Source organism: Opisthorchis viverrini, assembly GCF_000715545.1.
Source record: "Opisthorchis viverrini unplaced genomic scaffold opera_v5_118, whole genome shotgun sequence".
NCBI classification, from domain to species: Eukaryota; Metazoa; Platyhelminthes; class Trematoda; order Opisthorchiida; family Opisthorchiidae; genus Opisthorchis; species Opisthorchis viverrini.
The window spans coordinates 702,203-728,981 of record NW_008751774.1 but is presented as its reverse complement, the minus strand read 5'-3'; the positions used below and the strand labels follow the sequence as shown (position 1 = coordinate 728,981).

The following is a 26,779-nucleotide window of genomic DNA, read 5'->3' as shown; positions in this document are numbered from 1 at the left end:
CCGCTTTTGACGGGGTGGGGCTGGAGATTGGCTTCGCTTCTTGTCCCCGCACATCTGACTCAGTCCGGTTCGGAGGCTGTGAATTTGTTGAGGAGTGCACGGCTGGAGCTGTGTCCTCTGATACGGAGTTAAGCGTTGATAGCTTCACGTAGCTTGGGCGCTGCTTGCATATGGGGTTTGCCTCCTCCAGGGCGTCGCTGCCCTTGGTGGGCGAGAGGTCTGTGGTGGTCGAATAAAAACTGCTGTCTGGAGAAGCAGCTGGTTTCGCTGGCCTGCTTCTGGGAGCACAGGAGGATATGACCACAATCGGCTCGTTCATGAGTTTCAGGTCGTCTGATTTGGTGCCCGGTGAAAGCCTGTTTCGTGCTTCCACTCCTGACCTGCTATGACCAAGCTTACGCACGTCTAGAGGATGATCCTCAGATAGGCGCCTGATCATTGGGTTGGCCTTTTGAATGCTGCCAGCCCGTTCCAAGATCTCCTGTACGTCAGATGGGGAAGAATGAGTGACTAGAGGTTCAAGAGTTCGCTTACTTCCCTTCTGGCATAGCCATTCTGTGTGGAGCGATTTATCAGGCTTGGTGAAGACATTGCTAAAGATCGACCGTGCCAGCTTCGCTCGCGTGATTTTTCCGGAGAATGACCCCCAGATTATCAGTCTGTTTTCCCTTAGGCGCCTGTCCATTGGAGACGCTGTGGCGGTTTTTATACGTCAGTCAGAAAGTTGTAGAAATTTCTTCGCAGCCATGGGGCCCGGTATGGATATAGCTAGGTTTTGGATCAGCAAAGAAAGTTCTCAACTTTTGCTTCGCAGCCATGGGGCCCGGTATGGATATAGCTAGGTTTTGGATCAGCGAAGAAAGTTCCTTGTCAACTTTTGTCCAGGTCGCTGCATTCTTAGCGCCTGAGTCCTCCAGTGCCTTTAAAAGACGCTCTAAATTCGCGTCGAGTATCCCGATTAAAGCAGAACGCTGACGGTGGTCTTTCTGAATATGCACTGGGGATTTGTTACCGTTTTGGGGGGCTCCCCTCTTGGCCGCGGTATGCACTGCACCCTCAACGTAGAGGCTGCTGGCGCAGACAAACGGGTCAGGAGAGTTAGCTAGTCGGCTTATCTGGTCGTCCTGTAAACCCGTGCATTTAAAGTGCCACCAGGCCTTGCATGTTTGGCATTGCATACCGCGTTTGAAGTTCGACGGGCAGCCACTTCGTCCACATATGCTGTGGTCTATCAGTGGCTGCAGCGGGGAATCGGTGTAAGCTGATGTCATGTTTAGGATTAGCTGTAAAATCGGAAGTGTGCGCAAAATATCAAGGGTTATCCCTCAGATGATTTGTTAGAGTAATAAAATTCAACAATTACCCGTGTGTACTCTGTGAACAGATTGAAAAACGAAAAGATTCTTTAACAAATTTGCACGAGGAAAACGAAACCGATTTCGAACGTACCGCAAGTTCTTCCGTTTAGCGTTAGTCAGGACACGAATGGCATATTCGATAACTTCATTCCTCCGCTTTAGGACTGCGCCCATACCGCGATCACGAGTGTCCGTTGCAACAATGAACGTCTCTCCTACCCTGAGCAGTTTGGAGGTCAGTTACTGCTCCAACATTCGCCCTTTGACACGCTCAAAAGCCTCATGTGCTTCTCCGGTCCATTCAAATTCCCCATTTTGCCCGAGCAAGCCGTATAATGGATCAGCGACCGTGTTGAAATCCTTAACAAACCGGCTGTAGTATGCTGCCCGTCTACGAAACTGCCGTAGAGACCGCATTAAAGTGGGAACAGCACAATCCGTGATCTTTGCCAATTTTTCGGGCAGTGGGCAAACTTCTCCCTGACCCACTTTATGCCTCAGCAGTGTCACCGAACTCCGAGCAAGCTGTGTCTTGGCTTCATTTATCCGCGGGTCAGCCTCCCGGATCCGCTTCACTACTGCTTTCAAGTGAACTGGCCCCGAATTTCTATACAAAGGAAGGCGTACTGCACGGGATTGTCGCCCAGGTGTATCGAGTGATTTGACCATCCGTCAACTTTCAGTCGATGTCAACCTATAGCTCTCAAGGTTAGTGCGTATGGTCTGCATTCAGCCTGGTTCTGTCTGTCCCAGCGATACCCCTGCGCCTGTATCAATCAAGCACAGCTCACTGTTCTCGTCTATCTCGATAATGGCCTGTATGGTAGCCTGTGTCACTGCGCTAATCGCAAACCACCCGGGAAAAGAGAAGTAATCCAAGTTTTTACTATGTACACGTGTTAATTGATTGATTCTTCCAACGACCAGGCCTGTTACACTAGTGGCACCGGGTCGTTCGAGCGCACCTCCTCGTCTCCGTCTTCATGGCTGAAAGCTGTTCCGCGAGCCAGTCCACTCTGGTCTGTAGTTCGTCCAAAGTCGAACCTGCGGCTATAACACGGCCACTGGTGCCTCGGCCAATTCCCATGCAAAATGCACTAGCTTTTCTACACGCACCTGGCCAGCCACTCTCGCCAATCGCAACTGAGCGCCAAGCGCATGCTGCACTCCTTCAGTGATCTTGTCCGGCAGCAACTGGTGGCGTGACATTCGGTTCTGTCCCGGGCAAAGCGCGATCCAACGACTGATGCAGGCCGGCGAAGAGCACGTTCGGGTCAGATCCAGGTGCCATCCTGGCCGCCTTGAACCACCAATAGCCTCCCAGCGGTCGGCCGGCGCGTCGAAGACCGCTGCAAGCGCTTCCTTTGCGGCGGCCCAGTCCATCTGCTGAGGGCCTCTTCTGGCCGCAACAAGGGCCGCCTCCGCCCGGATCTTGAGGAGGGTCCTTTGCGCCGCAAATATACCCCGAGAGGCATCCATCCCAGCAGCCTCCGCTGCCTCCTCAGAGTCCTCCAGGAAGGTTCGCACATCTCCATCCCCAAAGGGATGTGGCCACGGGATCTTCATCCTTATCCTGGTCACGGCACCAAATGTAAGGAAGAGGGCTTTCGCTGCGGAGTTATTCATTAGAAAATGCCAACTGAACGGTTACGGACTATTGGGCGGGGAAGCAAAGCTCTCATATGCATCTCGTTTACAAAAACTAAATATCCATTCTCTCTTCGAACGCGCCTTCTTGAAATTTTTTGCATACTTATTGACTGTTGTTCAAATTCAAGCAAATGCCACAAAGCGATTCCACGAATTTCGCAATAGATCTCACTTTTCCAGATACGCAAAGCGCATTTACGAGAAAACATACTACTCGCATGCCCTTCTCATCAGTAGTATAATCGGGACATCAGAATTGCCCAAAACGTCTATTTCGGTCCGACCTTATTTGGAGCTTCATCGGTCACTACTACCAAAGGTCATGAACTTTTTGTGATGATAAATCTGAGAGTGACACGAAAATGGCATGAGGTAAAGCAATTTACGCACTGAAGTTTGCCCAGCGAATTTGTAGACAGGGGGCGTCGATCAAAATTGCTAACCGCAACACCCTTAGCAATTAAAAGGGTTGCTTGGAGGTTACAATTCAGTGAATTTCTAGCTTCAGTTTGGGCGCGGTAGCGTGTCACTATATATATATATCTTGGAGCGTCTGAGTCCTTGTTCCGATGATTCTACTGGAGCGACACCACGTCGGCTACCAGCTTCTTCCACAAGCATCATGTCAAATATTTTTCCCGCGGATTATATCGGCTTTCGTCATGCTTGATTTGCCCAAGCAGCATAATTTGTATGACGCATCTCAATTCCGGGTTTCTGTAGTCGTTCCAAAACGGTGGACTGACAAAGCCCTTGTCTGGCCAAGTAACCATTACAAGCACAAGCGAATAGACGTCAGCTTGTATGATACATATTAGTAGGCACAAAGTTGCACCTATTAGGCACAAGGGCGTTAAAAATGCGAGATTACTGGTTTTTAGCCACTGGTTGCTTCTCAGATGAAGACTCGAGGCATTATGTGCTAAGAAGATAATGAGTTGTGTGTTACTGGCAAACTGTTAGATAGTTCTTGCTGTCCGACTGCAAGCCAATAATTCAATGAATTCATCAGCAAACATGTGCTACAGAAAATTTCTGAACTACTTAGTTTATGGCGGCCATTTCTTGTTTGAACTCTGGCCCCTCGGTTGTGGTGATCTAAACCATGCAATTATTCCAGAACGTTACTTACTATATCTGGCCGTAAACTCCAATGTTCACTCATGGCCTAACCTCCAATCAGAGGTTATTAGGGTTCTGCTGTTGTTCCAATCACAGAAATAGCTTAGGTCCATATCTCTTTTGTTTTATAAGCTCTTTTTAAGGAATTGGGCGTCGCTGAAATTTTCTGTTTTGCGAGATAGCTATCTTGAATCACTTTGACATAAGGCTGGTGGCTTCCTGTTTCTTTAAGTTTGGCTGCACCTCCCTTTCATTTGTATTCGGTGGTTGGGGCAGAAGCTGCAGCTAACAGCCTTCGCAAAGTGGAGAGCTCTTACTTAAGTCCACCCGGGACTTAACTCTAGACTTCCTGTCGCCACGGTGCAGTATGTTGGTCTGATACGCACTTGTGGTCGAATTATTGCTGATAAGACCGTCATTCGAAGGATACCACTGTAACGTCGTGTTATCTTTCAAATTTGGTTCTCCTTAAATTTGAGGCGAGTGCTCCAGAGATACTCCAGCGCTTAACAAGCAAATTTCACGTGCCGACTCCAACTATGACAGTCCAAGTATACGACGCTGTATCCACATAAAGTCTTTTTAGACGGTAATTACAGCGCGACCAGCCGGCAACGCAGCAAAGCGTGTATCCCGTAACAATGAAGAATCGTTTTTAGGCTACGGGTTGCACGTTGCGTCGGGTTTGTATCTAAAGATGTTTGCCATGAATTCAACTGTCCGTTCAAACATACGTACCCTTATTTCATTCCAAGAATTATCTGGGGTGTGACGTAGTTTGATAACCTAATGAGCGAGAGGACTAAGGATTTTAATTTGTCAGTTCTCCACGATAAGCATTTGTGCTGCCGAAGTCAGGGTTTGCGTAGATCATCACAACAAGTCACCATGAGAAAAGTACCATTATTACGTACCAATGGCGTCTCCATTGTGAGGATTTTCGGGGCTCAGTAAAGCTGTTTGGGGATTAATCATAGCTCATGTTCCTTCGCTTCGCGCGAAGTCCGCCAGCTGGATGAAGATACTGCTTCCTATGTCACAGACTACATGCTATCTTGGCACTGAACCTATCGTTAAAGGCGTTAAAATCACATTTTGGTTGTTTCTCCTAATTTCGTCAAATCATTGACTTATGCCTTGCGTTTAGCCATAACAGGTACATATTCGTGAAGTTGCGTTATTTACTGTTCAGTCCACCAGTTTATAATTCCACACCCGTTGAATCGATTTTGTTATTGGTTTGGTCGTGTGTACGAGTATGCCGGCAATCAGAATATCCGCAAGAACGTCCAAAACAAAACTTCAGAGGCTGTATAGTGCGGACGGTTAAATGCCGTCATCATGGACCATGAAGTAATATTGTTGAAGTTAGTTCATGTTGTTTCGTCTTTTAACTTCCTCAGATCGCACTTCTTCCGGCAACCTGAACAACCTCATAACCATCATAAGGCCCGGCGTACTCAGTGTCCATTATTATTCAGGTAATGACCTTGACAACAGCTACCGCGGCGTATGTCAGCAGCATCTAGCTAATGACTTGCAGTGCCATCATTTATCCAGGTGGTTTCATAGGAACAGAGTGGCTCCCTTTTTGGAACAACATACTGCGCTGTCGGAACACTGATGGATACTGCCATCACAGTCCCCTTCACGGGTGTGTGATCTGACCGACCACACTCCCTGAGTTCTCGGCTGTCCACTTCTTTCCACGCCCCAAAATTTTTGTCGATAGTCTCAGATCTGGCGCAGACCGCACCCTAAAACCCATGGCTTATCGGCTCATTTCTTTCTCCTCGCAAAATCACGGCTCTTCTCGAGGCTAATAAAAAATTCATCATCAGATTGTCGGACGGACCGGTTACGGTCATCGTGCGGGTATCGGATGAAGCATTCTCCAGTTCCATCAAATCATTTGTGCTTCCATGGCTACCAGTTAGCTAAGAAAGTACATGAGGAAGACGGGCGATGACTCGGGCGAACGGATAACTAACCTACAAACCCAGAGTGCCCAATATTCCCTAACCATGACAAAAGGCTCGCCGCTCTCATTATCTTCTATCCATAAATGACAGTATACTCACAAACAGCGTATTCCCCGGAGACATTTTGCCATCGCCCTACACTTGTGACCTTCACATCTTCAATACAAGATATCATCAATCCGCGAGTCTGCTGGTTTTTTGCCGAGGTATTATCCGGTTTATTATTATAATCACTTTAGGAGCAGCCCTTATCGGCCCAAAAGGCATCTTGTGTACAACTCATTGTGCTTCTGCTTCCAACACTTACCCACGGCCTCTTCTATCTTGAGTTTCCAGTGCAGACAGGTTGTCTTAGTACCTAATTTGATCGACGGTAATGAACCACCAGGAACCCCCGACGGACTCAAGAATATCCTAACTACAGTGACAACCCCTAACGGCTTTCTGAAGATGTTCATATACGGGGCCGTCCGAGAACCCAACCACGGCGTTACTATCATGGTACCGCGACTACCAAACTCAGTCTGGTGGTTTTCCCGTGGTTCACTATATCTCTAACATTTTCCAGACGAGGCTGCTACCCACAATATCGTTTCAGTTTAATTTATGCAAGGACTTGAAAGCAGTGACCGTCTTATTGTACCGTCTGCTTGTTCTGCCCACAAGCCCAATAGTTCATCCAGGGCACCATTGGTGACTCGATATATTGGCGAAGATCTAAACTTGCCTTAAGTCAAATATAACGTACACTGACCGTCATGCTAAACAAAAACATTACTAACTGTGATGAATTTCTTGGCTTCGGCGAGACGCTTGCCTCAACTTAAGAAGAATTTTTTGTATTCAGGTCGCGAATGGCCGCTTCAATTTGAGTTTGCCTGGACGTAATGGGTGTGATTATTGTCCAAGTCGTTCTGATATTACCTCCAAGTCTAGCACCTAAGAAAACACGCCAAGTAACCAGCTTTCCCACAAAAGTTTCCGCCGTTTTCATGGAGTGAATGCGCAAAATTACCGGCAGCCTTTAAAATAGGAATTCCGCGCCAACAATGAACTCCGAGTTTGTTTAAACAACTTTTTATGAAACTGTGGCCCCGTGGAGAGTTCCTAAGGGCTCGAAGAATAAGCATTAGATGCTAAAACTTTTTGTTCAAGCTTCCCCTTTTTGAACCACGGCTTCAGAGAAATTTTGAGTGTGTATCTGGGACGTGGCTTTTCCGACCAACGTTTGTTGCATGCGTGCACCGCGCGTAATCCAAGGAACTGGTACGGCTCTTTCTCATGATGAAATATGGGGCTGTTTTGGTCTGCATTAGCTAGTTCTCGGTGAAACAAAACACCAGACACTGGACTGAACTTACGGTGGTTCCCGGCCTAGAGGATGGAAGTACGAGCCGCCCGGGCAAAAACCTCATGGCAGAAGGTAAGGAAAAATAGCAGCAGATGGGAAATTCAGAGAGAGAACGAAATGCAGCCCCAGGAATAGAGTTCTCTATAAGAGATAGGTAGGGGAGCGATAACTTACCAAGAACACGATATGTGGGTTGAAATTAAAGGGTCCACGGCGATAAATAAAGATGCTTTGACCAAGTAACGCGACAAATGTGGCGAAAGCGCAACCTAGAAATGCTTAGAGCTGCTTTTAAAAAGTGTAATGTAGGTTGTGGCACGAGAAGACACTCGGTTCCCTTAATAGCAACGTCAAATTCCAGGATGCTGCAAAAGCCATTGTAGGAGGACATGGTCCGGAAATTGGAGAGGGGGTTGTTCGGTAGGTCGGAATATAGTCAATTAAAAACGTTACGTCGGAAGACAGTTTAATATTTTGAAAACATGAACAAAGACTGAGCCGCAGAAAGCCAGAAGAAGCCGCATGGCGGGAGTCGGCTGTGTAAGCACGTTGGTAGAAGTGATCAAGCCATAGAATGAGTGACAGACGGCAAGGACAATATGGTAGTGAGGACGACGTCGGAAACAGGGACTTAGTAAATAACGGCTGAACATTCTACACAGCAGTCCGCATGTCCGTAAATACCTTGAAGTGAATTCATGGCTAATTTCCAGAATGGGTCTTGCTACCTGCCGAAAGATGGCAACTGAAAACCGTTTGCTGTGCAATGAACGGCGAACAAAAGGGCATGGATTCCATGCTTTAAACATTGTAACACGCATGTTGGTGAAAGATGAAGGTGCTTGAGTGCTTGAGAACGAGGTATCTTACTTCAGGAGAAGTGAGAATCAACAGTCCATAGAGAATAAGCGTTTCAGCGGAACCTAGCATGGACACCCAGAGGGCTTGGCATTTTGGAACGACAAAAAGAGATCAGATTTAGACGGGAAGGAGGATAAAGAAATCAGATGAGACTGGATGCAAGATAAAAGCTGAGTCATTAGCCCTGGAATGTCTATGCTACATTGATATCTTCAGCAAATAGAAAGGGGATCACTGGACAATCACGCCAGTGGCTTTATTGCTGTGAAACAAGAAAGGCAGGAGCCAAGCACGCTATTCTGATTAAATTCGCTGGTGAAGGGAAGTGGTGGTGAGAAAAAGTCCATCAAATTAGCAACCCGGACCATCCTACTGGGGTAATAAATGAACCAACGCAGGCGCGGGTCACCGATACCCGTGGATCTTGATTTGTTGAGGGGTTCCGTGAGGGACATAAATGCCCTCACACTTGAAGATTGATTTCGGTGCTCTTCGGCTGAAACAACGTGTCATGGAAGAAGGCACCAGATAAGTGGAGATGATTTGCCCTGTTGGATGAGACACTGTTTGTACAATGAAAACAGAAAATAGAATGGAGCCTGGTCTCGGCCTGAATCTTGGTGGGCCACCACTCAGAGAAGACTGCACCACCCATGAAGAAAGCTTCCCCGAAATGTTCATGCCTGAAGAGCCCGTGGAAAAAACGGCGGGCGTGGGCAATGTTCAAGACGACCAGTTGGTGCCTTCGACAAGTATGATAAAAAGCGGCATAACAAGACCGAGCAAGGTGCAATTAAGATGGCCCAATGGACGGTAGCTGATGACGGGAGGACATTAGAAATCCAAAAGCAATAATCTGTCTCGGTTTACGGCTACCGAAAGCTGGAATATGCTGCCCAAGAGAGTGGACTCAGCTCGCACCGTTAGAAAGTTTAGGGATCACTTGGGATCCGTATAGACTAAAGTCATTCTGGGTCCCTTCCGAGGACACTATGCACCCGATGGGAACTGAATTTATACCCGCACTACACTCAACTTCTCTGCTTTTACTCTTAGGACCCTTTAGTTTTTCATTTTCCACGCCCCGAACTGTAAATTTCCCTCTGCCTTTCTGTCACCAAAAAAGCGTACCCCAGGCTGACTCGCCCTAAACGTGTCTAGCGAAGGCAAACGCGCAGGTTACTGAGGTTGTTGCAGCCTTCTTTTGTGAGTCGATTCTGTTTGTTTTTCTGGCAACCTGCAGCCTCACTGAACGGATTTGAAGTAGATCATTCCATTTGTCCCCACCACATAAGGCAAAAGTTAGCACTCCATCCACCATCGTCTCCCTGGTGCAGAATACTATAATAGTTCGATACTGAACATGGGCACCAGAAATGCTATATTTTGTGGAAACAATGAAGAGGTAAATTTTGATGGCCTACACGGAGTCACCACAGCCGACAAGAAAATATATTTGACTGGATCTAAACTTACAGAAGGGATGTCTGCAAATAGTAGTAACATCAGTGTTTGTATTTACATTTGCGCTCAAATCTAGAGTGCTTTGTTTTAATGACTCAATTTTTCATTAACATTAACAGCCTATTTTACAAAAGCCCAAGCCCGAAAGATGAACGACTTTCTGTCGGGAACGAAGCTCTCGTTCAAGAGTAATTTGAATTCCGTGGTGAGTAAGTTTCTACTGTAGCGCTATACTGTACGTGCTTCAATCGCAATTATATGCCAGTGTACACTGGTCATAACATTCCAGGCTGATATTTTTTAAAGAAGAGGGATTTAGTAGGAGAAATTCCACAAACATACCTATCTAGTTCGGTTTAAATAACAAAAAGCGTGTAAGATAACGCTGGCAGTTTTCGGGTCTCTGGGCATCACGAATTATCCCTGCTTGTTATTTCGTTGGGATCTGTTTCGGTGAACAATTTCCCGTGAAATCGACAGCGAATGCGATCAATACAAGAAGGACTCGATCGAAATTTTGCAATGGCTGGGTAACTCCGACTCTGAGATGGAAAATCTTACTTATTCCTCACTTGATGAAATCCAGGATTCCAGGGATGATGGGTGGGATTACCCAATACCTAGTCTATAGGGACACACAAAGTCCGCTGTATTCTATAAAACAACGAAGAATCTATCGTTACTGGGTTGCAGACAGAGGTGTAAGGTTGTGTGCCGAAGTAACCGATAGGTTAACGGCGTTAAAATCTGAGTATTAAATGCGACTTGGTTTCAGTACAAGTGTTTCTGTCGTTCAAAAGGCCGAATAGAGCTATATGGGGGCGGTATAAAATCTATTTCTGGATAGAAATACCTAGAAGACAAACCATAGGATCTGGGGCATATATCCAAGGAAAAATCACCTGAGTAGCAGGAATGCTGGTGCACACAAAGAACAACTTGATTGGATGTGGACAAAATTTTAAAGCAAAGCAAGTTCAGATGAGACAAGAGCATTTGGTGCAGACCTAGACCCCGTAGTTCAAGCGTCGTGGAAAAACCTGGATCAGACACAAACGAAAGCCATTAAATGCAGGAAAGGTCTACGCAGCCTAAACCCTCGCGAACGGTTTGCGTCTCTGAGCTTGCAGCAACCTTCTTACAGCAATTTGAGTGGGCTTCCTACTCGCGTCGTAACTCACTACCAGTCTGAATCAGCCATGTTGTTTTTTGCTAGACTTGACTTTTTGGTCCTTCGTCTCTTTTCATCGCATCCCTAATTCAACCACTACAGAGACTGTTGGTTTTGAGACTGTTTTTTTTTTTGTTTTGGTCCTTCGTCTCTTTTCATCGCATCCCTAATTCAACCACTACAGAGACTGTTGGTTATGAGACTGTTTTCTCCTGTTTTTTATCTTGACTGCGGAATTCTGCTGAAGTAAATGAACATGATCACATAGTAGCTTTACAATACCAATATCTTGGCGCTGATTTGACTCTCGAGAATGCTCACCATGCAATTCATTAACGCTTCAACCTTTGAGTCCTGATAGTTTCCAGGCAGGAGATCGTTTTTATCCTAGCTAAACTATAGATTTGAGGCGCTAGTTTTATGACACATGAGTACTAGCTGCAAACTGAGGTTTAATTTTGCCTGTAACTTAGGTAAACTGTGGTTATTTTTGGAATTCTTGTGACAGTGGAAGTACAAAACTTGACTTTTCGTTAACATGGATAATGTTAAACCATAGTCTTACACCAAATAAGAAGCACATCTAAGATAAATCATGAATTGTGGGTAAAACTACCGTTTTGAAAGATGAAGTACCTTAAACAAGAGTTTGCCAAAAAATTTCAAAACCGATTCGTCAGAATCCACAATCTGTTGATTTTGTTTGAGTCTCCCGAAGTTTTCTCAGCAAGTTAACATAAGAAATATTCCTAAGCGATGGTAAACAATGGAGACATTTGGTTAGCTGGATTCATATTACCAAATTGTGAAAAGTCTTGGACTAATTTGAGTGATAATCAAAAGAAGAACGTTTAAGGCTTCTACTGTCTGTAATTTTGCGCATCTCTTCCTCAACTCATGAAGATCGTTTTTTACTTTTCGGTAACACAAGGGGTTCTATATTGCTGTTTTTGTGTGCCAGTTGCATGAGTTCCTAATTCAAAGACCAATATTACTAATAATCTATTAGAAGTAACAAATGTGAAGGCAATTGGATGTTTTGTAGAGTAAGAAGAAGGGGTTTCAGAGGGTTTATTAGTTAAACTAACAAAAGCGCAATCAATTGGACAGGAAATTTACTTACGTTTGAAGTAAAAGCACCCAGTATTATGTTTTCTTGGTGGTGGATAGGAAAGAGTGTTCCTCGCCGGCCAAATTCTGTTTGAAAATTCAAACAGATGATTTGTACCTATAGCTTTTGAATGTGATGAAGCCAGCACTATTCTTTCGAAGTAAAAGTGAAAAGTGCCTAGAGAGATCTGCTTAGTGCTACTTGCTTCCAAAATCTTTCAGCCTCACGCCAAGCCATGGACACAAAATTCAGTGTAAAGATGCGCTCGGCGGTTTGTTGAAGTTAATTGATTCGCTCTAATAAATGAACTTTGGAAAACCCGCATGGTTAATCCAGTTAGATAAACTTGATTTTTAGTTTTGAAATCACACTGAGAACATTTGCACTGTGCTTTCATACAGTGTCCGCTTACGGCTGCTGCAGCCTCCATAGGTGTTTGTTGTTTAACCAGGTGATTGATTCATGAAAACTTTCCCCAAGTCCCATCAATCGCACACCCACTGGAATACCTTATAACCGAAACCTCAACCTTCCCACTTAAAAGACTGTGGTGGAGAAAAATACTTGTAAACCTACACAAGACTCTGACTCATCTCATCGTATATGCTTTACAAAATAGACAGAAAACCTACCAGTTCAACCAATCACACTTGTCCGCAAACCAAAAAAGAAATACCAATGAAATAAAAATTTGGTCGCTTCTATGCAGTTCCATTTTTTACTTGAATTTCGTGGTCACTGGCCATCGGCTTCGTGTAGTACAAGTTTATCATTCAAATTGGAAGAGTTTTTCATCCAGTACCGTTTTAGTAACCTTGTTTATTTGATTGGCTTCAAAAGATAATTTTCTAAAAAACAAGTTTTAAAAATTGCTATTTGCAGCATCGTGATTCAGTCACAATTGTGAAAGGAAACATGAATGTGGGAAGCACCAAAAATGTTTACTCACAAATTAACTTCTCCATAATGAATGAAGTTAGATTGTTCAACTGTACAGTCTTTTCACTTAGTGACCGTCATGCAACCACAATAGACACTAGGACTGAGCCGCTATAAGGCCCTTCACGCTTGGATAGGAGCCACCAGAAAACCAGTTTTTGATTTTAACACCACATTTGTCCATTAACTGGGATAACTTGATGACTTTTGAGCGCCACAGACAGTATCCTCAAAAAGCAGCATCATTTGTACAACTTTTGCAATTCTTGTGGGTTTCAGTTTGGCCTTTTGAATTGCTATCTCTGTTTTCTTTTTGTTTTTATCGAGTTTTCATCCTCTGTCTCATTTGCATGAGTCTGGAAGGCACCTTGACAACCTCCTTAGATGTTTGCACAGCAAGCACTCAAGTTCTTATCATCTTTGATTGTTGACGGAATTTCTTAAACTCTCTTTGTAAAAACCCAAAGTTATGACTTTGTTCTTAAACAATTTACGGTAACTGGCCAAACATAGACTTGCTAAACGTTTGGCCTAACTATGGACACACCGGTTATCATGGAAATTTCAGCGTGACTGTAAGATACTTCAATCTTTACGACGGTTTGAATCAGATAGAACTGCTAGTGACAAAGCGATGTTCTGACAGAACAAATCACAGTCACACACTTGCTTAAAGGCATGCTATTCTGTTTGCGGAAAAGTATACATGTTGGGCTTTAATCGGTTGCTTCTGTAAAGGATTTAGAATGTCCACATATCCAATGAACCACACTATGACGCCAATGTAGTAAAGCTAGAGCTTCAGAGCTGTTCGGTGGATTTTCCTGATTAGGTAGGTTTTCAGCATGAGGAACTATTTCACAATGGAAAAAAACTGTGCTACAATATCAATAAACTGTAGAAAGCTAGGAGAATGATATAATATTGGGTGAGGGTAGCGGTGTTTTCTGACAGTGAACCGTTCTTTGACTGGCTTTTAAGATATCTCTCTTGTTTTACTGTTCGTGCAGGGGTCGTTTTAAGACATGCCATAGAAACAGTGTATTTTGACTCACAACTACGGCTGACATAGCAGAGACAATGAAAGCCAAGAATGGCTTTGTACACTTTGATTGCTTAATCCTAAACGCAAGACACGTAGAAGATACATAACCTAGTGAGGTGGTGAAATAGTCCTGGTTAGCTCAGTGGAACGTACTCCGCGATGAATCGAGCGCAAAATTGGATGCCCAGTCAAGTAGGGAGGAGAGAACTTCCCTGAAGGTAGCTTATAGCATACCAGCGTCTGTATTTCACTTGTGTTTAGATCAACTCCCTTCCCAATCCCCCACTTGACAGTCCACTGACAGTCTTGTATCCATCAGCTCCCGCCTCCACTGCGCAGCTACCTACCTCACCTTCCAAAATCATCGGTAAACGAAACTGTGGCAGCTATAACCATTGTACAGCAAGTACGCGGTTCTGGCAGAAACAAGCATCATTTAGGATAAAGTAAAATGAAAGAAGTTGTGTAAAATTGGGAAGATCTTCGAAGCACCTGCATACCGCGAGCCTAACTCAGACGTTCCATGAAATACCACTGTGTTCTTTCAAGCAAGTGACGGGAAGGCATAAGCATCGTAAAGATATTAAAACGAAGCAAGTAATCCGCAACAACTTAACGAATAGATTAGGAAACAGACGAGAATAGTCTTATCCTGATGAAAAGGTTTGTTTGTGGAGAGCGAAATTGGAGAGGTTGCTGCCAAAGTTGTTTTGTGTTTATCTGAAGATGGCAAAAGTGCACAAAATACCTCTTCAAATGTCATCAAAACGCTAAACGTTCCTTAGACTTGGGATTTAATAATGATGGTCTGTGGAGTACAACGTCTGTTTGCTAAGACCATCAAAGGACTAACAGTCGCTGTTCGATCTTTCCTTCCTCTATATCAAGGGTCTTCCAGAGACATTTCGTCGAGTATCGATCATTATGTCTTACTGAAATACGTACGCAATATCAGTGTAATCGGATTACCTAGGCAGCAAGAATAAAGAGTGCGCTGTAAATTCCTGCGTACTTTGGTGAATCGTGTAGGCAGTCACGGTTTCATGATAACGTCTATCAAGCTGGCTTTCATCCACTCCAATAGTAGAGTAAAACACAACTCAGATGTTCAGGTTAGATCTACGACTTTGAACAAGTAACAATAATACGGATCTGTGACCACTACTATGGGTTGATAGTTCATGTAACACGTCCACTTTCGCGGGGTATGTTGCTCGTGTAACAACAACTTACGTTTTCTGACCCTTACTGTCAGATTCCAATGTTTGGAAGCAGGTTACTGTAGCGAATGGAGTTCCCTAAATTGTGCCCAACTTTGAACTCTATCGGCCCGTCGGAACCTCGCACCCAATCATTTGTATAAACCACACTTTTATCCCATCTTATACTCCAGATCACAACGGTGGGTGCCGAAGTACTCAACGTAAGTACCTTTGTCAACCGGTTTTAGGGTTTTACTGCAAAAAGACGCGTGCAAATCCATTATATTGCTGTTTTCAGCCCGTACAGACTAATACGTTGCAGTGTGCAGTGGTTCACCAGAAAAGTGCACCATTTTTCACGCAAATTTCTTGCAATAACGATGGTGAAAAAATTAGCCTAGTTCACCCTGATATGATTTACTCTTACGAGGCAGTAAGATGTTTTCATGACTGCTGTGAGTTGAAGCTACCCACGATCGACAACAAACAGTAAATTTTGACAAGCTAAATACCGAATTTTTTGGGATATGCTACGTGTGATGGTACTTCAAGTTCTGCTGGACGTTACCCCCGTCTGGGCTTTGTATAATCCAGAAAAACTGGCGTGGCATCAGAGAATTCCTGGTAATGGCCGTTACAATAATCTGTGCTTTCTATTTAGACGTAGTACACTACTCGTAAGGCGCATGTCCGGTTTCGCCTTTCTTTGGGCCCATCAGATAGACACAGTCTCCAAGTTTCGACTTGAACCCAATTTTGCGAAGTTCGACTATTACATTCATCTGCATACCAATTTGGTTTTGACGGATGGCCCACCCCATACCGGCTGGATCTTTCGATTATGATTTTTTGTGAACTGATTGTGCTACACCAAGCTGCTCACGTTTCGATTGGTACGATATTCAAGATATCGCAATATATTGCGTAAATTTAACATACTACTCATTAGGACATCATAAACGAGGGATTTAGCTGGGTTCTAGGTAAGTATCCTGTCAACACAAAATTAGTATGAAGATGAGTGAATCAGTTAAATATCCGTAGTCCCATTTAGTCTATCAAAATAGTCCTCGAATGGTTGTTTTGAACTACCACTGAGTGTTTTCTGCCTTATTTGTCTTGTCCGTCGTGTCAGGTTGTTGTAATCGTCGCATGCGGGGGTGGGGCAGATAGTTGAATTTTTCAGTAAAATTTGAGTGTCAAACGGGAACGAAATGCTTCTACACGGCCTTTTGGTAGTATGGCAGTAACAATTCCTCATGTGGAAACACATCGTCAACGATTTATTTTTGTAGACATCTGCATCCAAGCATAAACTGAACAGCTAGTCTTCATAAATCGACCACAGATATATGCTGCAACATCCTTTGAGCCCGCCAATTTCCAAAATAATTGGATTCACAGTCTCTGCCGCAAAATGGTCTTCGTTGAAAGTTCATGGGATAATCAGTTCCGTCATTAGCTTAGACTGTTCCATGTGTGTGAAGTTCGGAAGGCGAAAATGAACACAGGAGTTAGGGCATTGGGTTCATTGACAAAGCTCAGAAATGGAGATACAGTTGTTGACGGTAATTTGTTGTAGTATAACAAATAATAACAATAAATCTGTTACATTATCACCGATGTCTCTTCTCGTTAGTGTCAAAACCCGTTGTTGACTTCCTCGTTGTAACTGTGTACTGTGCCGTAACTTTGTACACATTAAACGTTCACTCCCCGTGCTAGTTGATGCTCCTTTTATATATTATTGATCTTCCGTGCATATTGATCTGCTTTCCTTGCAACCATACAGACTCTCATCACGGGAGACAGTCGACATTACAGGTCCGGCATGATATTCAAATTTCCGCGTTTCGAAGACCCTCGAATAGCCCTACGCAAAGCTAAAGACAACAAGGTTGTCCTTCCCTTTGACGCCGGTGAGACCGCCAAAAAACCAGTTCCAGTAACGAGAGGTGGTGCTCTCGCTTCAACTACACAATCGTATGATGAACTGAAGGCACAATTGCTTCAACAAGGACGTCTGTTTGAAGATCCAGAGTTTCCTCCGGTCGATAGTAGCTTATATTACAGCCAGCCGCCACCACGACCAATCCAGTGGCTTCGACCACATGTAAGTATCATGTGTATAAGCAGTAGGATACATCTGAATAATTTTGGGCGAGATATGCCTATTAACCACTTAGATGTTTTTCCCCCACAAAGGTTAGTTGGTCCAATGCTAGACTGTCTTACGTGATAGAACAGATAATTTATGGCTTGCTTGTTTCGCTGCCAGTTTGAAAAACCCGGTCCAAGTCCGGCAAAGAACGAATGGCTCAACACAGACTTATTGACTGTGAGTGTAGTTCACTTTCGAACGCCATTGACGGTGGAATGTAGTCTGACAAATCATAAAAGCCAAATAGTTCCTATACATTTTCTTTCCAGCGCAAAACCTTTGTCGATTGGAGTCATCTGATCCACGTATATTTGCAGCTGCTCATTCTGAGGGTCCATTCTATCAGGTTTGATTGAATCTAGTTGATTCATTCCAACTACTGCAAGACGGTCATTTTGGGTGTATGAGCACTGCGGATTCATCTTCACTGGAGTACGAAACACGGTAACTGCCACCAAAAATGTGATTAAACGCCGTCAGTTCAGCGTGGGCGAACCAAGGAAACAGCAATAAAGTGTTAGAAGGAACTGAAGAACGTTTTGAAACATCAAGCTATCTGGATAACTAGGCCGCACTACAGTCAGTCCCTGACACAGTCAACATACAGGGTTAAGCAAACATGTGCAAATAAAACCTGGTCACGCAGTTCTATTCAGTCTATCCCAACTGTTTACTGTCCGCTAATTAGTTCATAGAAGCTCAGATCACGTACCGTCGCCTTGACAGATCGTTCGGTAGCTCCGCTACTTGACAGGTTTAGGTGATTCTGAAAAGTACAATCACTACTACTGGAATGTACTTTTATTTACGCCCTCAAACTTGGTGACTGTCAGCCTTCTGCCCTGTGGAGGACCGTGTAGATAGAAGCACAGCACTGCACGGAAGACTGGTTACCATGGTTGAGAAACTCAGACAACTTCAGAGATCAATCGGTATATATCAAGGTAGTGATGCTATGTTTTTGGCCCTGAATCTGTCGTCATTCAATTATCCAGGCAGAACTCACATCTGGTTATGTTACACAACCAAGCAAGTGAGGCGCGGTTTTCTTCCCTATTCTTACCAGGCGAATATATGAGAGTATTGTTTCGAAAAGCCGCAGTGAAAAATCGGTGTTCACTTTGTTGAAAATGCTGAACGGAACAGATGATCACGGCCATAGGAAAACAGTCCATTGTACATATGTTACAGTCTCATGAAGCACGCTGTAAGCGGTGCAGGGCACACATCCCATTCTCTATTTTTTTCAAACTTGATTCTTCTGAAAACTTTAAAAACGCCCAATAAAAATTTAGGTTAAGGGGACCTTCGGCCAAATATCTTTTGTTTGTTTTATTCCTGTTAGTACACACAAATTCTTGATCCAGAAGGAGTACTTTGAGTGATTTTGGCTCAGGAAGTTTCATATCTCCCCATCCATCAAGTCTGGCACACGTTTCACTCGCTCCTGTTTTGAGCGAGGTTTACACTTTTATATATTAGGGATTGCAAAGCGACGTCTTTCTTCGTTAGGCGGCTCATTTGATAATTGTGAGCACAAACAGCAAGGTGCAAGTTACTCGCACTGCCCATCAGCCACTTATGGTCAAAAGATTTAGTTTTCAAATAATTCCTGGAAGGTTGCAGGTTCACGTCACCAAGAGACTTGGGAACTGCGCATCGCTGATAATTTCAAGTACGAGTGAAACCACTGTAAGGTGCTCATCGACTTTTTACACACAATGACTTCACTTACAGGACGAACGTTCCACTGGCAAGTAGAGATAAATCGTGAGAGGTCGTGCCATAGGCAATGGTTTGTCATAATCTAAACAGGAGTGAATGGATATAGAGGACTCAAAAACCTTCCACCAAGCAGCTCACGTGAAGCTCGTGGAATTCTCTCGAAATTACATAAACACCTTAGCCCGGGGATATTTATTTTGTCACTGTAAACAACCGTAAAAAGAACGGAAACATTGCCCTAGATGTCCGCAAAAAGTGTTGTCAAGCGGGAACATTTATCATGACTGAGGAGCCAGTCTATACACTCAAAATTCACGTGTCACTGTGAAGCAACAAAAAGGCTTTTGGTGGCCCCCTGACAGCCGGTTAAACCAAAACGGAATGAAATGTTTCAGCTTTTAGTCACTGGCATTTTACCTCACTGCGAACAAAGAACCTCCGAATCTGAAACGCATTTTATTTTTGCCAAATACATACGGTTTTCCAGGCTCTATTTAATTAGACGCGATAAATTAACTGTTGTAAGTTCCTATCAGACACCGTGCTCTGATCTGTCGCTAAATGTATTTTGCAGGAAATATGTCAGAATCCGGAGTTCATTACCGGGGGTGCTTCGAGGTTTGATGTTCGTCAAGGACAGTTAGGTGAGCATTTTATTGTTTTTAATGTTTTCCAAAATATTGTAACCAACGTCTAAAAACAATTATCATCGTCATCATCATCGACAGCATGACATCAGTGTTCAACACCAACGCTTCACTGCTGTACAACTATGGTTTATTTGAAAGCCGTATTGTAAAGAAAAGAGCAAAGGTGGACGGGGGAGGGACTTAGTGCTAGCTTTAAAACAATTAAGCGTACGTTCTTCACAAAAAGCAACTTCTGGAGGTCTTCATGCTGATTTCGAATACAATAAGTCAGTACTGCTCCAGAAGTTCCAACCAAAACAACGTCAGATTAAATCAAGGTTATCATGACCACGAGATTCGGTTGGATTCATACTTTTCTCTCTAACTAATACAAGCTTGTACAATGTTGGTCAAGACCTTCAAATGATTGTATTGAAAATACATAGCGAGAAATCAGAATACGCGAAACTGATGACCCTTCTTCTCTCTCAGACAATACACAAATCTGTCTTTTGTGGTTAGGAAGAGAGACTATTTCTTGCGTGAACCGTCATCTAGATGAACAGGGCACTTTGCATAACAATGCTTTTGTTGGAACGCACATCCTTGATGAGTTTTGACGACGGATCTCATGGACTGCCATGATAACCATGACTCTATAACCGTAGCATCGGTCAACAAAACATTTGATCTCTGTCCAACTAAATACTACCTGCTGTATCACGGGTTGATTTCGATGAGTAGGGCACGGTTTGTTTTGGCGATTGATTAGGTAGCTGCTGACTTGTTCACTGAGCTTGACAATTAGCTTGTTAACATTTCGCGGGGACGGCAGTTTACACTTTTATATATTAGGGATTGCAAAGCGACGTCTTTCTTCGTTAGGCGGCTCATTTGATAATTGTGAGCACAAACAGCAAGGTGCAAGTTACTCGCACTGCCCATCAGCCACTTATGGTCAAAAGATTTAGTTTTCAAATAATTCCTGGAAGGTTGCAGGTTCACGTCACCAAGAGACTTGGGAACTGCGCATCGCTGATAATTTCAAGTACGAGTGAAACCACTGTAAGGTGCTCATCGACTTTTTACACACAATGACTTCACTTACAGGACGAACGTTCCACTGGCAAGTAGAGATAAATCGTGAGAGGTCGTGCCATAGGCAATGGTTTGTCATAATCTAAACAGGAGTGAATGGATATAGAGGACTCAAAAACCTTCCACCAAGCAGCTCACGTGAAGCTCGTGGAATTCTCTCGAAATTACATAAACACCTTAGCCCGGGGATATTTATTTTGTCACTGTAAACAACCGTAAAAAGAACGGAAACATTGCCCTAGATGTCCGCAAAAAGTGTTGTCAAGCGGGAACATTTATCATGACTGAGGAGCCAGTCTATACACTCAAAATTCACGTGTCACTGTGAAGCAACAAAAAGGCTTTTGGTGGCCCCCTGACAGCCGGTTAAACCAAAACGGAATGAAATGTTTCAGCTTTTAGTCACTGGCATTTTACCTCACTGCGAACAAAGAACCTCCGAATCTGAAACGCATTTTATTTTTGCCAAATACATACGGTTTTCCAGGCTCTATTTAATTAGACGCGATAAATTAACTGTTGTAAGTTCCTATCAGACACCGTGCTCTGATCTGTCGCTAAATGTATTTTGCAGGAAATATGTCAGAATCCGGAGTTCATTACCGGGGGTGCTTCGAGGTTTGATGTTCGTCAAGGACAGTTAGGTGAGCATTTTATTGTTTTTAATGTTTTCCAAAATATTGTAACCAACGTCTAAAAACAATTATCATCGTCATCATCATCGACAGCATGACATCAGTGTTCAACACCAACGCTTCACTGCTGTACAACTATGGTTTATTTGAAAGCCGTATTGTAAAGAAAAGAGCAAAGGTGGACGGGGGAGGGACTTAGTGCTAGCTTTAAAACAATTAAGCGTACGTTCTTCACAAAAAGCAACTTCTGGAGGTCTTCATGCTGATTTCGAATACAATAAGTCAGTACTGCTCCAGAAGTTCCAACCAAAACAACGTCAGATTAAATCAAGGTTATCATGACCACGAGATTCGGTTGGATTCATACTTTTCTCTCTAACTAATACAAGCTTGTACAATGTTCGTCAAGACCTTCAAATGATTGTATTGAAAATACATAGCGAGAAATCAGAATACGCGAAACTGATGACCCTTCTTCTCTCTCAGACAATACACAAATCTGTCTTTTGTGGTTAGGAAGAGAGACTATTTCTTGCGTGAACCGTCATCTAGATGAACAGGGCACTTTGCATAACAATGCTTTTGTTGGAACGCACATCCTTGATGAGTTTTGACGACGGATCTCATGGACTGCCATGATAACCATGACTCTATAACCGTAGCATCGGTCAACAAAACATTTGATCTCTGTCCAACTAAATACTACCTGCTGTATCACGGGTTGATTTCGATGAGTAGGGCACGGTTTGTTTTGGCGATTGATTAGGTAGCTGCTGACTTGTTGAGCGAGCTTGACAATTAGCTTGTTAACATTTCGCGGGGACGGCAGATAGTGTCACCTCGATTGGTGATGAAACGCTTACAAGCTGCCAAGCTCGCACCTCGATTGGTGATGAAACGCTTACAAGCAAATTGCCAAGCTCGGTGAACAGATCACCTGATCAACAGCTACCAATAAACGCATCCCAACTGCCAATATTCCGGTAGATTTCCCAGAGCACCACCTGTTTTATATTGATTGGCAAGCGAAATGATACCAAGTTCGCAAATGGTACTCCATGGACTCGTAAACTGACGGCATGTTACTCTACAGGCAACACGTATTTCCTACCTAATTACTCGAAGATGCTGCTAGAACTTGGGAAAATTGTGACTGAATAGCTGTCACCATCCTCCACAGACATGCTGACTTGTCTGCTACATTTCATCATGATGATTTACCTGGGTATTTTGCAGCCCGTGTCAACAAGTGAACGGCCCTAAGTCACTTTCAGTGCTTGTTGCCTGTGCTCCTAAATTTCGTTGTTGAACAGAGGAAGCTGGCCAGTTTGAAAGGAGTTCTCCCCCAGTATTCAAACAAGATCTCTTCGTGTAGGTTGTAGTCTCACGTAGACTTCCTCAAAACGTGGCAAGCGGATGCATGCACTGTCGAATAAGCTACCAGTACAAGTCTGGGAGTAAAACACTGTGAATAGTACTCATCCTTTCTAGTTAACTGGAAGGTTGTCGCTCATTTTTTATCATAGTTAACTATATGCTTCTAAAACTAATTTTTTCAACACTTGTCCCATTTTCCATTACCCCGGAGAACAAACAAACAAAGAATTTGGGCAACTGCCTTCATTTGCGCACAAATTTGGCTTTGATAGGAGATTCAACTACCGAAATCAAATTCGTCTGCAGACGAGAGTACTTGCTGAAATCTGTCCAGTTTGAGTTCAGGTAGAGTATAAGGTTGACGGATCTTTGAGGACTGCGCCTGGCTGATGGGTTTGAAGAAGTGTGAGACCGTTTGTGGGGGATCTCAGCGACCTTATGAGTAGTAAGTGATGCCTACTAAACGATGAGGACATATTTCTCAGCTATTTTTAGTTAAAGTCAAAAAGAAAAACCGTTAAGCAGGGTCCTGCTTGTTTATGTAGGCAGATGATAGAAACTCACATATTGCATATAACGGCGGACTTTCTCACACCCCTTCCACATTGCTGACCTACATTTTATATTACAACTCTGCGAGAATACAGAAACTTTTCATCAGATGTAGCTTTGCACGAATAGAGCAGTCGCATTCTTTGAAGTGCATACTGGTAGAATCAAAGATTATGCTGACCTTTTTGAAATATACCAGCCTGACTTTTGTCTGTAGATGAATTTACATTCTGTCTTTGAACAACTGTGTTGGCAGAGAATGCGGTCTTTCGAGTTGCGTGCACTTTGGAGTTCAAAACCAGAACTTTATGTAAATGAGGGAATTCGTCTTTGAAAACATCCGATCTCGGCCAGGGTATGGTTTGCTCAAAGTGTTGTTCCTCGCAATATTTCACATTTTTACTCACGCTGTGTTTGTTTCACGTTACGGTCCCGTAACAAACCTCTTACAGGGCTCAATCATTAGCGCAGTCTTCAGAAAAAGATGTTGACTGCACAAAGAAGGGCTTCAATATTTTCCGTCTTTTCTCCTTTTGACATAATTACTACATTAGGCAATGTGCTGTTGTTTCTGTTGGGAATTCGCAAAGTTTCATGGACCATACTTGTCCTATCAGTATTTCTTCTTTTAGACCACAGAATGGAACAGTTTCTCGGGAGTCAGTACGTTTGACCTGCATAGCAAAACGGTTCGCGTTGCTCTGTATCTCATGCAGTTGACAGTAACCGAGCAAATCCCCTCCGTCTAACCCCGCTGCCTCATCCAGGGTGTCTCATTTTGATTGTTAAGGGAACTATCTGACCTGAAAAGGTGAATAAATATACAGGTTAACCCGAGATCCGTCAGTTTGACAATCTGGCACAAAATAATGACTTGTCTGAGGTAGAAGAACCAGGCGTTGGATCCATTTGGCTACAGTATGATGTGGACTACCTCCAGTGTGTGGGACCTGATGAATAGGTCTGCATTCTGATGCCAGTGAACACAAGACATGTTTTCATATCAATAGCTGCTCAGTTCAGTCTTTCCACCTCACAAACTGCACCGAGTTGCAATGGTTCCATTCGCTACCGAGAATAGGGAGAATAAATGAATGGGGGCCGCGCGTTAGAGACGATGGCCCAATTAGTTTGTTGACCTTAAGTAGTTCGGTTTGTCCAGTATGGCTGGGGGCAAGAGCTACGCAGCGAAGCCGTCAGGTTAGATGCAAGACCACTGTTACTGAGAGAAACGGACACATGTCTCAGGAGGAGTGCCCAATTATAAGTAAAGGAATCTCGAAATACTTCTAAAGATCAGACATCTCCCTTTCGATTTTTCGCTTTCCTTTCCATGTGGAGGCTGGTGCCTAGGTTAATAAGACCTTACAATTGTAAAATATCCGTATCAGAGACTGCTGTTGATTAAAATGGTGATGATGTGGTTGACTTAGTTACGCGAGAACATTTTCGAAATGTCACCAATCGGCTGGCTAAAACTACCGAGCCGAAATTTTAGAATGAGTGAGTTTAAAACGGTGCATAATTGCATTCCGCCGTCCTTTGATGAGGAAGGGTTACAAAAATATTTACTCAACCCGAGGGTGATCCTCTTTAAAGGATGACTGGGAACCTTTCTCCAGACTCTTTGCACCGCGATAACTGCATCGCTACATCGTACCTGAATGTCATGAACAGTTCTAGAAGAGGTTTCAGGTTGCTCCTCTTTGTAGCCACCGGTGACTTCAGCTATACATTGTTTCCTTGTATCCGCCACTGAGACGTAACAGAACAACATTACAAACTTACATCCTGATTATGAAACCCTACTATTTAGATTAGCGTTGTACAATCCACTTACATCGGGACAAGGCCACGAAACAGACAGTGTTTTAATACAACGGCGAGTAAAATCGAGCTGTCATGTTCCGCTTTCTCTGATGTGACAGGTCTATAGCCTTCAAATTGTATCAAGGTTGCAACGTGTTCCAACATGGTAATGTGGACGTATTCTAAGCTCAATAATCAACCAAGCTAATGTCCAGATGGATGTGGCGTGCTAGTGTGCCAACAAGGGGTAAAACGTCGACCGTTTAACATGATAGTCAGCCAAAAAATATAGATTAATTTCGTGAGGAACTTGCGTCATAACATTGCCTCTTTGCAAATAAATGGTAAATTCACCTATGAAAACGGAAGAGTTCCTCTCCACAACGAGGCTTTTCTCGTGTATGGGGCATTGAATCAACATTTGTAGTTGTTACCACCATCCTCCCACAGGAACATGTGAACACCCTTGTAAATAAAGCTTTCAAGGGAATGGAATAACCGATCCGTTCTATCTGCTTTGCAGGTGACTGTTGGCTGTTGGCTGCCATCGCCTGTCTTTCGATGCACAAGGAATTGTTTGAACAAGTCGTGCCAGGAGATCAGACATTCGGTTCGGGCTACTGCGGTCTATTTCGTTTCCATTTTTGGCGTTTTGGTGAATGGAAAGAGGTAGTGGTGGATGACCGCTTACCCACCAATGGCAGATCATTGATTTACATTCATTCAACCGAGAAAAATGAATTTTGGTCTGCCTTGATGGAAAAAGCCTACGCGAAGTGAGTCAGTGCTTTGGTCATTCCAACCGAGGATGTTGTCTTCCGCCTGTCTTAAGCTATGGAAATCTAACAGGCAGTTCTGAAACGATAGCAGAGCGTTCACCTAGGTTTTCTTTTTATCACTCGATCCATTGCATGGTGAGTTAAAGAAACGAACGGTCACTCTTGTAACTCCGCAGTAATGCATCTCACGTTTTTTTTTCGAAAATATACATTAAAACCGTTTCGAACCGGATGCTGAACATAGGATATCGATATGCGTTATTGAACCAGCAAGCTAGAAGTTCTGTTATTCCAGTATGGGGCCCGCGTGATTATCGCTGGACCCGGATGGAAAAAACGCAAGACATCTTCGGTTCGATAGCAATAGCATTCACGCTGTCAGTTCTTGTCCAGATCGACCGAATGAGTAGTAAGAGCGCAGTCCCCTAAACCGGGATTGGACAAGTTGGGAAGAAAAGGGACACCAGTGTTCTACATTGGCTTAGTGGATACAGCACGAATTTACTGACCGGAAGGTCCATGGTTCGAACCCGACCACTGTATCTGGACTTCTTCTGTCTAAGCCCAGGCAACATGGCAGTATCCAAGCGCTCTAGCTTCCTTCGGATGGCATGGCAGCTAGGCACCGAAAGGTGACGATTATCGTCATTTATTCTCATCTTTCATAGGTGGTGACGATGAACAAAGATGGACTTGGATGCAAATGTTGATTCGGGTTGCGCTCTGCTTCAAATTTTGGAATCACAGGAATAGGTTGG

General features: G+C 43.7%; 1 protein-coding gene across 1 annotated transcript in view; it reads left to right on the top strand.

Moving 5' to 3' along the window:
* Positions 1 to 8,898: 8,898 nt before the first annotated feature.
* T265_05949 (hypothetical protein) overlaps positions 8,899 to 26,779 on the top strand; it is a gene marked incomplete at both ends in the record, with an annotated part of 83,200 nt that continues 65,319 nt past the window's right edge. The window contains 4 exons of the mRNA XM_009171096.1: positions 8,899 to 9,076; positions 9,908 to 9,993; positions 15,448 to 15,477; positions 17,049 to 17,461. Coding sequence (XP_009169360.1) covers positions 8,899 to 9,076; positions 9,908 to 9,993; positions 15,448 to 15,477; positions 17,049 to 17,461 — 707 coding nt within the window. The remainder of the gene's footprint in view (positions 9,077 to 9,907; positions 9,994 to 15,447; positions 15,478 to 17,048; positions 17,462 to 26,779) is intronic.